Raw genomic sequence first — 13,731 nt, 5'->3', positions numbered from 1 at the left:
GCCATACTGGTGACTAAATGAAACTCACTGATGCTCTTTGTCCTTTCCCATCCCCTTCTGAAAGCTGGCATCCTACCTGCCATATGCTTGGATAGTCCTATGTTGTGGAGGTTGTGATGTGCTCCCTGCATGGGAGTACATTAGGAGGAGCTCCTTTCATGCTCCATACAGGGCCAATCACAACCCAGCAACTGTTGTATTAATTCCCTCAAACACTTGTTCATCTAAAAAGCTCAGACACCATTCAGTTTTTAGAACCCCTTCAGAGACTTTGCATTGCACAGACTCACAGCACCTTCTCACAGATCCCAGTTTTGTTACAGACATAGGACAGGACACTCTCATAGTCTTTCAGCCTTACACAGTCCAGCTTACTCTCACCTGAATTGGATGAATCCGGGTTTTTATGCTTCCAACCCCTTCCACAGTAATGACAGCAGCACCATGCAGTGAACATAACGGGAGAAGGCAAGAGTTGGCAGGACGATGACTTTGATATGTGAAGGAAAACTGTGGCTTTAAATAGCTTTGTTGTATGAGTCCATGGAGGATGAAACAAAGGATATACACTCCAGCTAATCTAGAAATGTTCTGACTTCTGATGTTAGAAAGACATGGGGAGAAGGATATGCAAGCGTAAAAAATCCTGCACTTGGACCATGACAGTATGCATCCTGCTCCTAGAGCTGGCACTTAGGCATTAAGTAATAGGCTCTTCTAATTAAAGAAGTGCAATGTTTAGTTAAAAGAAAAAAAAAACCCTACATATTTTGTTAAAACCCAAAGTCTAGGGCCAGCTGTGATGGAAGTCAGGCACAGCACTTCTAACGGAACAAAGTTTCAAGAGCCAGGGAGAGACAATCCAGAACTACTAACTCTGCTGTGAGAGAAACTGTACAACCACAATGTAGTAAGTCTATTGCAAAAGTCCTCGGAGATTTTATCAGTGATTATGTGAAACACGTAGTGAGAATTTATTAGAAGTGGCATATCCTCAAATAAGCACAAAGGACTTAGGAGAGGCAGATGACAAAAGGGCTGTTGAAATCTCAAATCATAAAGAACTCAGTCTAAAACATCATTTTCCCAGAAGGCTTGGGGGTTTGGTGTTGAGTTTTTGTTTTCGTTTGTTTTTTTTAAAGTATTGGAAAGGATCTAAATCTCTATTACTGTGTGATCATGAGTTCAATTCTGTAATTTCCCAGTGAATGTCAGTTTTCCCAAAACACTAAATTACTGCTTTCAAATATCAGCACCAGGATACTGTATCAGTTTGGCAACAGGATCATATGTGGATATCATCACAGTGCAGGCACCACAGCCTCCTACTCCACAGCCATATTTTGTACCTGAAAGACGGACTGCAAAGGAGACTGTTAAAGAAAAAAATTACCATATTCAAAAGATATTTTTTCTTTTTGTTCTTCTGAGTGTGCCTTGTTTTATCTGCATGTGCAGAACTGGAGGGTGCTCCCCTGTAAAAGGGATGGTTTGAGCAAATACAGCAATAGGTCTTCTTATTAGCCTTACTCACAGTACTTTCCTAATCATTGCACATAATTATCTGTATCTTGTGTTTGCAAAACAGTATCAACAGATCTCAGTATGTTTCCAGTGCTGCTTCCAGAACATCCTAGGAAAACAGTGATTTTAATGGAGCACAATACCCAAGTGCACACACCCAAACCCTGTCTGGAAGGACTCCCTCCATTAGGTGCCTCAGCACAAAGGCTCCACACTCAAACCACAATCTCCTTCTGCAGTGCCCTGCAGTCCAGTGGAATCTACCACTTCCTTTCATCATTTCCCTTCACTTGCTTAACTTTAGAAGCTACATGGCAGCTTCTTAGCTGGGATAACTGCCACTGAAGTCAACAGAGCCCTGACAGCAGTTAGCAACCTGAAGAGCCTCAAATAACAAAATAAAAGTAATAAGATAATAAAATAAGCTTATATAAAACTCTCTGAAGGACTGGGGCCTAAATAAATTGTTTACTGCAGAAGTAGTTCAAAATTTACAATGTTATACCCATATAACTAGCACACACAATGTACATGCAGCACTGGATTGCTCTGCTGAGAACAAATGCAAGGCAAATTTTGTTATTTCTACTTCTTGTTCTGTTTACACTGGTTCCCAAAGAAAAGTGAAACAATCTTAATCCCCAGTTGCATTAATTTACAGACTTATAGAACTCAAAGGCAAAGTTCAAAAAAAGGATATGCTTCTTTCTTAGATAATACAGCAGCAATTCTTCAGGATCTGCCTGCCTCTCTATTACCTATGTTATGAAATAAAAGAAAAAAAGAGATTATAGGTCAGAGAGGAAGCTAATATAACCATCTCACAAGGATTAATTATGATGTTTAAATGTAGTGATTGTGGATTAGTGTGGAGCATTTGTTTAGCAACAGGATGCTGTCACTTGATCATAATCTGCAGAATAAATGAGTGGGTCGGGGAATATTGGTCAAATATGTGAAATAATTGCTTGCTCAGAGAACTGAAAGGGAAGAGAGGTTAAGTAAGCACTTGGAGAGACAAGATTAGAAGGAAAAGTGCCTTTGGCCTAAATCCTTTGTTGATTCCTAACAGCATGAATCAGAAATCCCTTCATTTTAAAGCCATGAACTTGTGCCTGCAAAAATTCTGCATAATTTTATCTCCTTGAAGTTGATATTAACCCCTTCATTTGCAGAGACCCATTAGCATAACAGCAGAGGAAAATCTTAGTGTAAGAAGAGCAAGAGGGATACATATCTAAGTATATTTATATGAAGTTTAACGTGTATGAGTGGGCTTATGCAGGCCTTGCTTTAGCCTTGTCTCGAGAATGTCGTTGTACCATCAGCGTGCTTGAAATTGTTGGATACAAGAAAACACAAACAACTTTGAAAAAAAATGTTAGGACCTATTGCTGCAGAATGACCAGAGAATGAACCTCAGGCTTCTCTCAACAATTCTGCCATATCAGCAGCATGCTCCAATTTACCCTGTATAAGACAACATGGACTAGTTCAGGTATTTATACAGAAATGCAGAGTAAAATAAGGTTTCAGAGTATGTCTTGACATGTAATGACAGACAAAACATAACAGACAGAAAGAAGTTGAACTACTTTTCCCTAATTCACCTGGTCAAATTAAAGCCATTACCATCTCTCTAGAGTATAAAAGTGTTGACCAAAAAACTGAAAAATATCTCTAGAAAAGCAAGGTTGGTTAGCTGGTTTGGTTTTTTTAACAAATAAATACATTTCCTTCCTTTTACTTCATATCGTATTTTGGGTGACATTTTTGCTAGTAGAACTTGTCATTCACTTGACCTGCTAAGTAAGAAAATGCGACAAAATGTCTAAGAAAATGGAATGTGAGCATTTGGCATCAAGAACAGAAAAAAATTAGCTACCTCTTTTCTTTTAGTGAAATACTGAAGCTATATTAGTAATCTGCATATTCTTTCACTAGAGAGGCACTTCAACTACATCAACTTTAGGAGTACATTAATAAAAGATTTTAGTAAACAGATAACTATTTTTAATTCTAAAAATCTGTGTTATGAGAGGTGATACAAAGTCACTCACATTCTGTAAAAACCATGGGATAAAGTACGAAAATCAAAGACAAGAGACGATTATCCATGAATAAACTGTTGCTCCAGAATAACAGTTTCCAAATGTGAACAGAAAATATTAAAGCCATGCTGTTCAAAAAAGAAAAAGCATTTAAAAACTTACCTTCCTGCCATTCACAAAAAAGACAAGCTCATCTGATTGTTGAGGGCAAGCCATGCTGTTGCATCAAGGTCTGAAAAATAAAACTTTATGCATCAAGAGAAATTAATGAAATGCTATATGGTCCTAAAGGTTGACTGAGTTTGCTTTGTCCTGCAGAGTTTAATTTGATGCTCAGTCTGCAAAGAAGCAGGTGGGGAGGAGCCAGTGCAATGTATATTGTTTCTCAGAAATTAAAGCGTGGTCGGATGCCAACGCACCACCTCCTACTCCCTACCCCAGCTCTTCCCTGGTGACTTGAAATAATCTGGGAAGAATCTCAGCCCCTCTAATTCTAACCCTGTAACCTAAGAGACAACTGTGAGGGGGTACTTTTGGTTTGAGCTACAGGTGCCAGGCCTATTTATTTTATATTATGCAGTGAATTTAGAATACATAGGCATGTCTGATGCAAGAACCAAGGACAAGCAACATTACGCATTTCTGTGGGGTGTCAAATGGAAAGCTGTGGAGCTGTGGTTCTCATTTACCTTGACCTGAACTATCCATGATTTTCTGTATTCAGAGCAACCAAGTTTTAACAAAATCAACATTACTACTCTACACACATTTAAAATTTCCTTCTGGCTATCTCTATGCCATGCCAGCTCTATGTCCTTACTGCTGTGGGTATCATTATAAGATGACCATACTCAAGACATGCCATGTCCTTAAAGAGAGAAATCCCAAATACTGATTTGGAGTTCTAGATTCGCATCCATTTCTCTGTATGCCTGTCCAGGAAAAACAAGGTCATTAATCTTTATATGCCTTATTACAGCTGGTCTTCTTTTTCTTTTTAGAGGGGAATTATGTATATGTCCTTCAAAAGTCTCCATTTATGTATGTACATGTCTTCTGCTTCACTTACCATTTTCACATTTTCCAGCTAAGGTGTCTGCATTTCATTTAGAGTCAGTGTAGGCTTGCAGGACAAAGTAGTCAGTCCCTGATCTTCTAACACTCCCCATCAGAAGGCAAAAAAATTATTCTCAGCAGAGATATGCTGCTGCTTTTGTGATTTAGCCCCTAATTTATGCCTGAGAGCTGCAACAACACAAGCACTAAAGCCATGTCAGTCACCAGGTCCCTGTAGGCAAAAGCCCTAATGTGTCCTGCCAACTGTAGCATCAGTGTAGTATTCCAGGTGTTCTAGGTATGACAATGCAGTTCAAAGGCCTGAGAACAGAAGGAACCAGACCAAATACCTGATTTTGGCAGAACAATATCTATTTAGAGACTACTAGCCCTCCAAACCAGAACCTAGTATTTATATTAGGTGTTTAAGCTTACACCACACAGAATGGGACTGCGGAGGGTGAATAATTGTAAGAAACACTTCTCTTAGGAAGAAAATTAGTAGAAAGAGTTCTTCTCAACCATCTCCAGTTTGGGTGTAATTGTGCAGTTACAGTGCACATTAATGTGTAGCCATCCGGTATGTCAGTGCCTTTGGAGCCCCAACATTTCTGTTTGTTTATCTCCCTGTACAGTCCAAGAAAATTCCTTTCATAATATCCCATGGTAGCTATAGTATCATCTGCCAGGATGGTTAATTGCTGATATTTCTAGCTTCCATGCAGTTTTTCAAACACCTAAAAGCCAGCAAACAGCTTAATATGTTTGGACCCAAAATAAACAACAACTCATATTTGCTACATGTATAGAATTTACTGAGACAACTAGACAACAGTGCCACTTGTAAAGAGGCAGGGAGGAATCTTTGTCAATAATGACTGAGAAATACAGAGAAGCAGACAAGATTTGCACTGCAGACAACAAAGTGTGGGTCTAGAACACGATGAGTCCTCAGAGTGCAAACACCTCAGCACTGCAGATGGGGAGATGGCATTGCCTGTGAGGATCGGGCAATGATTTTGGAAGATTTGACTTGTCTGGAACTAACTAGCACCTGTGCTGATGCATAGGTACATAGGATAACAACAGAAAATGTAGCTTCCCCCCAGTTCAGTAGACCTATAGGCTCCCTGCTTCAGTATATCCCAGAATTTACACGTATTTTTTGGCTGTTATTGATATGTGGGGTTGTGAGCTGTTATTGACAAACCCATGCAGTGAAACTAAGAAGCTGTTTCAAATCAGAAAAATGAATTGTGGCAGAAGCATTCACATTTAATTTGATTTATTGATCTTCTAACAATAAATAAAAGCCAAAGTAATACAAAGAAAGTGAAGAAAAAGAAGTAAAAACCAATAAGGCTTCAGCTGCCTAAATCACACTTTCAGTGCCACTTCAAATGATTTGCTATTACCTGCTTGACCTCCAGTTGCTATATCATATCTTCCAGTCCTGTGCTCTCCTATGCCTCTGCTGTCTTATGATATCTAAGATGGTCTGGACAGCTATGTTTAAGCAGCTGCATTTCACCTACTCATAGTGGTTACAGAGAGACAAACTGAAGCAGTAAAGATTTCATATCTTAACAGCCAATACAAAAGCTGTTTTAAGCTACTGACCTGATTTCTGTCACAGATACAGCATCAACTTGTAAAAGGGACAGAGGGCAAGAAGAGAAAATTGTGGAAAACTGAGAGGCAGTGAAATAATAAGAGCCTACAGGCTGACATGTCAAACAAATTAAAGTCATTTACTTCCAGTAGGAATGGCAGTTGTCATAGTGCTGGAGCAATGTGACCTGTGAGTAAGTGGAAGAGCAATCCCCATGCTTAGCAAGGAATAACTGATGCAGAGGTTCACTGAAGCCACACAGTGAACATCTAAACTACTGATTTTCCCACTTCTGCTTTATTATTGAAGAACTTGCTGCAATTTTTCTGGTGCTACTTAAGGTAAGTTTTGTAGACTCACTAAAAAAGTGTTTTCTCTATGCTAGGATGCATCCCAGATCAAAGCCTCAAGCGCAAATACCATGGAGATTTGTGTATTTGTGTGTGTGCACATTCAGAACTGAAATCTTGTCTTCACACTTGAAGAGCAGGAAGGGCTGATGTTGTCAATGTCAGTATTGTGGATTCCGATGCTGAAAACTAAATATTGTGACTGGAGCTTTCATAACTTGAAAGTTATTTCTTGGTCTCACCAAAGGTTACAAATATATACATACTTCAAATGTATTAACATCAGAATTTTTGTTACCATTTAATATAGTGTTGCTTTATATTTTCCTGTTTTCTCCAGGTGCTACAGCTCGGGTGTGGTCTAATCCCATTGTATGCTAGCACCATTAGATGTTTGATCTTTGCAGAACATCTTTTGATGTCATTACGTTTTTTTTTTTTATTTGCTTTATTTCAGGAGTGGCCAAGATTAGGAGAAAGCTCTTAATTGCACTTTCATGGCTTAATATACTCCTGAGTACAGGATTAAGCACTGGTTAAGAATCCTTTCCAGGGACAGGTTCATCCAGTCTCCCATTCAAAGCACACTGAACTCCATGTCAGTTTTTACATTAAGTTCAGAGGCTTTTGGCTTGCCCCATGAGAAAAAAAAAGCTTCTGGTGGAAATTACAACTAAGTGACTCTGCCAACTTTCAGAATAAAATTCATGTTCTATATATGTAGGTCAACTTGCCTGGCATAGCGAAAGAGAATTTAACTCTTGTTTCTCGTGTGTTTTTGACACAAAGATGTCTGTGCCAAAAGAATCTAAAGAAGCTTTACTACAAGTCAGAGCATCACTTCTGATCAAAAAGGGACTGAATCCAATAAATTCTGAGTCCTTGGCAAAGATCTCTGCCCTCACACTCCACTGCAAGATTCAGATCCAAATTAGAAAATTAGCTGAAGCCATTACAAAATCATTTATCATATGAAGTTGCTGGGTGTAATAAGTGGCAGTAAGTTATCTAGCATACCTTTATACTTCATCCTAATTTTCCTTTCCTACAGCATTTGAGCTGTGCTGTTCAGCAGACCTTTCTTGTTGAATACATATACTTCAAATGCAGAAGATGCATTTCTAGCAACTAAATGCAGTCATTTAAGTGAAATACTGTAATGAATATACTGGAGAAAGAATGAAGATAAGGATAGAAGATGTAAAGTGCGTATTTTTGGTAGATGATTCTATTCTGAAAGTAAGAAAATGAGGAAATATATGTAACTGTGTGTTGGTTAGTGTGTCTTGGAGCAGTAAATCAGTTTTCCATTCCGGTCTTTGTCATTCACACAGATGTGGCCTGAAGAGCGGAGGAAGCAGCTTCATTGTTTGCCATCTAAGAGACAAGCAAGAAATGAAAAGAGTTACTTTACTTGACTGGCAAACTCCCAACATTGCCCTTATCAGGTGCTTCCAAGTCACTCAGCAGGGTATTATATAGGAGACACCTATATAGGAGCCACCAGGTGGCTGGAAGGAATGTCAGTAATAACTGAGGTCAGGGCTAAACAGAGATGGAGAAGGTCCCCGCACTGGTGGACCTCACCTCCTGCAAGTTCCTGCAAAGAGAGTAAGCCCACAAACCTACTGAGTCAGGGGCCAGTGGTGCCTCACCACAATCACAGAAATACCATGGGAGTAACCTGTGACTGAGAGCTCAAGAGTTTCCATAGCAGAGCCTCAGAGTTTCAGGGCACAGCATGAATTTATATGCTGACAAGGACCTTGCCTCACTAAATAAACAACTGCACAGAAAAAGAATTGTAATAGCAGTGGGAACATGACTACAGTGAACAGTTGCAGAAACCCTAAAGGACCAGTATTATGAGAACTGTGTTGCCTTGTTTTTCTTCTTCTGTATCTTCTTGTTAGCTCTGAGTTAATTATTCTTCTCCCAAAGAGTACTGGGCATAGCAAGGAGTACCAGAATGAGGTGACAGTGCCAGAGTGCTAGCACCTGGAAGGAGACTGAAGATGCCTGGAGGCTGATCCACTGCATGTCAATAAGATGAGCTACTGAGTCCTCTATGGGATTTGACATACAGAAGAAAGGAGTAGGCTTCAGGGAAAGAGGGAATTGTAAAAATTATGTAAATTTCAAAGGAAAAAAATGATACCAGGCATTTCAGTTACAAGGAGCTGTATACAAAGCACGACCAATTGGAGACATCATGAGGCACACCATGAGGGTGCACTCGTATACACTTGTACCCAGCAACAGTTAAATAGACCCTACCCCCATCCTTCTATTACCAGCTCAGTAAAGGCATCAGCGCAGCTTGCCCGTATTTGTTCAGCAGTCAGAGGGCTGTTCAGTGCAAAGGGCTTCTTCAGTCCTCTTTCATTCCTCACCCTAGTTACTGCATCTCTCAAAGCGAAGAACACAGAGCATCCCAAGAAAAGTCCTGCCTCACCTATTCCCTGAAAAGGAAAAAAAGTCATATGGGTGTAGGTTTTGAGCAAATGGGAGGAGTACATGCCAGATGAAAATTAACTAAAAAGTTTAAAACCAGTCATTCAAGAATCGTTTCATCCTTCAGTAAGGAAGTTTATTTTAGATTTAGAGGAGGCAAGGTTAGATCACACCAAGTCCTCTGAAGGTAGCTGCTTCCAGTGTGCTAAAAAGGTTGATTTGAAGTGTCAGCCATTGTTTTAGAATCCTTTTGGCTCATTGTTAAACTTAAATTTAGACTAACGAGCAGATAAAATTAAAACCATCCAAACCCAGGTACAGCTAAAACTAAGGAACATACCTTGAACTCTTGGTAATTCCCTGCAGACAAATACCACTGACCTTAGTGGGTTTGACATCCTCTCACCAGTTCTGCCAGAAGATTCACATTTGCTTCTTACCTCAAAGATAGGTCAAATCCACCCTTATTCCATAGTCCTATCAATGCTGTGGTATTGAATATTTTAATCTGAACTGCATTGGGATATTGCAATTGAATCTTACATGTCTTTTGGCTAAAATCAGAGAACCAAGTATTTTCCCCAAATATGCTACATGAACACAGAATTACCCCTTCCTACAGTGAATTTTAAGGGTAATTATTGGAGATAAGTTCACAGAAAAGGATAAAAGTTCTGTTTGAAGAAGGATATTAGTGTCAGCTCTCTAGATCTCCTCCCAATCAACTATGTTACTCCTTCACCTAGTTGATTTTTTTTTCAAACTCAGACAGCTTTAAATAATTTTGAAGGATCTTTAATAATATTCTTTAATAATCTTTTTGTTCTTTATTAACTCTTGCTGTAAAATACGCTTTTTCCTTCTATTGTGCTGTTTCATTTCACTGTGTTCTAAAAGCAAACCTAATACTTGGAACAGATGGAAATTTCCACAGTTCCCTTCATACTGATTTACCATTACTATTTATATGAAACTCACCAGAGTATTTGCTGGTGTAAATTGAAACAATGATTACACCAAGTGAAGACTTGAGCCAGTCTCTCATATACACATGTGCAGTCCTATTTTGTATTGCACAGCACACACAAGTAAGCTGCACACTCTCATTGGCATTATGATTTCTCCATCCACTCCTTTAGTATTTTTATTCTAACCCTTCAGTTTATCACCATATTTTAGAAGTATGGTTTTAAATTTAGCTTGTAGCTTCTGTGTATGGTCTGTTAACAAAACCCTAAAATCACTACTTGCCAATGAAAGTGATGCAACAATATCTCACATTATGTCTTTTCTTATTAGCTTTCCTGATGTCATAAATAAAACAATTTACTGGACACTTGTTTGAAATGCTAAAGAAAAGAACTGAAAACCTATACATGTTTTATACCAGAGTAATTTCTCTGTTTGTTCTGGGATTTAAAATTAGGCTCTGTGATGTTTTGCTTACCTTGGACGCATAGATGGCATAAGGATTTTGGGAAGATGACAGCAGGGAAACACTAAACTGTTCTGGAATATCACAAACAGCAGGGATCTTATACTGATCTGGACCCCGAGTACAGAGGACTCCTTCTGGAGAGTACTTCAATTCCTCCATTGTGTACAGTCCAATGCCTTGAACAAAAGCACCTTCAATCTTTAAATAAGAAAAGAAATAGCATCATGTTTGGTTCAGTGAGTAAAACTTTGTCAAGAACTGATTTGTTTCATCATCTGTTAAAAAGCCTTTTTCTTTTCTCTTTGACTAATGTGATTCTTCAACATTTTGGGGCAGCTGTGACAATAAAAGCTTTCACACTCCTCTCTCATAACTGAGAGGACAAATGCTTTCATGACGAAGTGATGAGATCTGTGGACCAGCCTGCAATGAATAAAGGTATTTCCCTGCTATCAGGTGGGCAGGGCAGGTCAAACAACTTGGAGACTGCAGATCACAAACAGAATTTAAGTCCAGTAGACAATACATATATATAGATATTACACATTGCCCTCATGGGTAAAATTCAAGCTTCATTGACATCTACAAAGCTCTGACACTAACTCAAATGGGGCAAGTCTATAAGCAAAAGACCTTCAAATATGATCTATGATTTTATAATCTAGTAAGAAATGAATGTTTTCTGAACTAATGAGGTAATTCTCACTTCAGATAAGGATATCAATGTAACAGAAATAAGACAGCAGAAAATTCTTTGCACATACCTGTCCTATATCCACAGCTGGATTTATGCTGCATCCAACGTCCATAACAATGTCTGTTCTGAGATTCTGTTAATTAAATTCAAATTTATATTATTGAGAGAGATGCATGGAGTGGAGGCATCAGAAGACAATGTGGGTTAGAGTTGGTATTCAGTGAAATAACATAGACTATGATAAAGGCCCCTCTGTGAACACAATTTCAAAATAATTTCCAATATTCCATTACAAGCAAAATGGGCTTGTCTCAACTTTAACAGAAGTTTAGCCAGAGACAGCCCTGCCAGATTTTTCCCATTGCACAAGGAAATCTCCATATAAATACACACGTAGTATAGATAGAGGGCATGCGATCAGCAAGTCTATGAGATTTATCTATCCAAATGGTCAAAAGCTTGGAAATTGAATATTGCTGTAAGTTGTTTGCTGACAAACAAGGAGAGAACAGGCAAAGAACATGCTAGGTGTCAGCCATAACCCAAAAAGTGAACACATATGACAATAGTACAGATGTGCCAGAAGCTGGTTAGCACTGCACAGCTTTCATTGTGCTCCACTGTAATTTGCATTTACACTGTTGATATATTCACTGTCATGTGAAGACAGGTCACTTAGGAATGCAAAGCCTGAATCCTTGTTGGAGCAAGCCTCATTTAGAAAATTTTCATGACATTCAGTTATTACCTTGTGATCTCCTGTTAGACAGTTAATTTCAACCTCTGAACAAGCAGCTCCATAAAGAAAATATGTGAATGGCTGTCCTTCCCCTTTCTCCCAATCCATGTATTCATCGTAACCTCTGATGGAAGAAACAAAGACCATAAGAAGAAAACTGATGACAGTTTGCATTATAACAAAGCAGAGGACCACTTAGAAGTTTGAAATTACTTGTGAAATCTTAAGTAGTAAGATCTTATGTATAAAATCTTCAGAGAAATCTTAAATAACAGGTCAGAACTCCAAAGTTCCATGAAATCCTACAGAGCACTAGTAGCTTAGGTTTGATGCATCTGGTATTTACATAAAATTTAGCAGACAAGCAAGCTATTTCAGTTTAGGAGAGTCTATAACCACCATAATAATAGACATATACTAATAAAAACCTAGTAATCAAATACAGAGTAAAAATTTAAGGTAATGGTTACTGAGGTAACAGCACACAAGGGAATTTAGAAATGGAAGCAAAACTTGCCAGGACCTATGAAAGAATAATTTACAAGAGATAAATGAAAGAGTTAATTACAGAAACAGCCTACAGAATGAGTGAGAGGGTTAAAACAGGACTATTGAAATAAAGGTGTAATTACTTAGAAGAGAGTGGGACTAACTGAGGAGACCAGAGTAGTCAGGATTGACAGGGTAAATCCAAGGTACACAAAAGGACAGGGAAATGTAGTATCTCCCAACTGTGTGAGCTGTGGGACTAAGGCATATTTTCTGGCCACATATGACTGAAATGTCTTTGCTTTATGCAGTATAATTTTAAATATGCTCAACAATTATAGAATAGAACCATGCATGGAAAAAGGGATACACAAAATCCACATATTCAACTTCTCATAGCCCATCTGCCTCTGCTGCCTTGGAGATTTTTGGATGTAGAGAATATGACTGGATAAGAACAAGATCAATACAGGATCTGAGGCTCGGGGATTTGCAAATATTTTTGGACACCATTAAATGTCAATAGCAAAGCATGACTGTTGTTCATTACTTTGGTGATGTCTACATTCCTAAAGGGCTTCTTAAGCAGAAAACATATTGGAACAGACTTAACGGCAAGAAGGGACATTTTATTTGGGCATTTCTGGGTGCTTTAAACATGTCTGGGTTTGCAAAGTGCCTCTTCAACTTACTCCAGACTGCCTGAAGATCTGAAAAGTTGTTATTGATAAGTAGGAAATACTCATGGATGGAGAGCAGATATAAGGCACAGCAGGATAAGAGAAAAGTTTTGCTTTGAATCCCACCTGAATTATAGCACAGCAATTTTTCCTTTCTGGTTCTTTATAAACACAGTGAAAGAATTCAAAGAAAAGGAATGATGAGACTGCTCTGAGAGAGAGCAGTGGGAACTGTGTTTAAGGTTATTGTGTCCTCCAATATCATGCTGTTGTGAATAAATTCATATCTAGGAGTATATAGGTGGGAATTTTGTGAGGCTCCAGAAGCAGAGAAGTCAAAACAATGACTCCAAAAACTAGGGTCAATTAGCAACCTCACTTCTAATGTGAGCCCTAAGTCCCCAGCTTTCAGTTAGTGCTGAATCATGGCATCTGATTCCTGAGTTAGTTTAAAAACAAAAATTACCATAAGCTTTTCTGCTAAACTCAACCAGACATTTTTAACTCTCCTTCCTCTAAAGAGAAATAACCTTAGGGCTCACATCTAGAATCAAATGGACATATTTTTTTCACAGGTGCACCTGGTTGCTAGTTGCAGGTGTGTCCTGGATAAATATTTTAATGCTGCCACTGTTCTTCTT

General features: G+C 38.6%; 2 protein-coding genes across 6 annotated transcripts in view; both read right to left on the bottom strand.

Moving 5' to 3' along the window:
- LOC135417567 (aldehyde oxidase 2-like) overlaps positions 1–5,766 on the bottom strand; it is a 45,806-nt gene extending 40,040 nt beyond the window's left edge. For 3 of the 4 annotated variants that reach the window (XR_010432109.1, XM_064661978.1, XM_064661977.1), the window contains exons 1-4: positions 3,738–5,766; positions 2,225–2,282; positions 1,265–1,361; positions 382–490 (exon numbers count right to left, since the gene is read on the bottom strand). Coding sequence is in view for 3 of the 4 variants with exons in the window: in XM_064661978.1 (XP_064518048.1) it covers positions 382–490; positions 1,265–1,361; positions 2,225–2,282; positions 3,738–3,791 (318 nt within the window). In the remaining variant the exon portion in view is untranslated. The remainder of the gene's footprint in view (positions 1–381; positions 491–1,264; positions 1,362–2,224; positions 2,283–3,737) is intronic. The other variant, XM_064661975.1, reaches the window with a different exon arrangement.
- Positions 5,767–5,899: 133 nt separating this feature from the next.
- AOX1 (aldehyde oxidase 1) overlaps positions 5,900–13,731 on the bottom strand; it is a 43,763-nt gene continuing 35,931 nt past the window's right edge. The window contains exons 31-35 of one of the 2 annotated variants that reach the window (XM_064661973.1): positions 11,931–12,045; positions 11,250–11,315; positions 10,495–10,683; positions 8,888–9,055; positions 5,900–7,970 (exon numbers count right to left, since the gene is read on the bottom strand). In XM_064661973.1, the coding sequence (XP_064518043.1) occupies positions 7,920–7,970; positions 8,888–9,055; positions 10,495–10,683; positions 11,250–11,315; positions 11,931–12,045 (589 nt within the window). In that variant the 3' untranslated portion in view covers positions 5,900–7,919. Of the gene's footprint in view, positions 7,971–7,993; positions 8,603–8,870; positions 9,056–10,494; positions 10,684–11,249; positions 11,316–11,930; positions 12,046–13,731 lie in introns of those variants that run through there. The other variant, XM_064661974.1, reaches the window with a different exon arrangement.

Source organism: Pseudopipra pipra, chromosome 7, assembly GCF_036250125.1.
Source record: "Pseudopipra pipra isolate bDixPip1 chromosome 7, bDixPip1.hap1, whole genome shotgun sequence".
NCBI classification, from domain to species: Eukaryota; Metazoa; Chordata; class Aves; order Passeriformes; family Pipridae; genus Pseudopipra; species Pseudopipra pipra.
The sequence above is the reverse complement of the archived record's forward strand: the minus strand, read 5'-3'. Positions and strand labels throughout refer to the sequence as shown.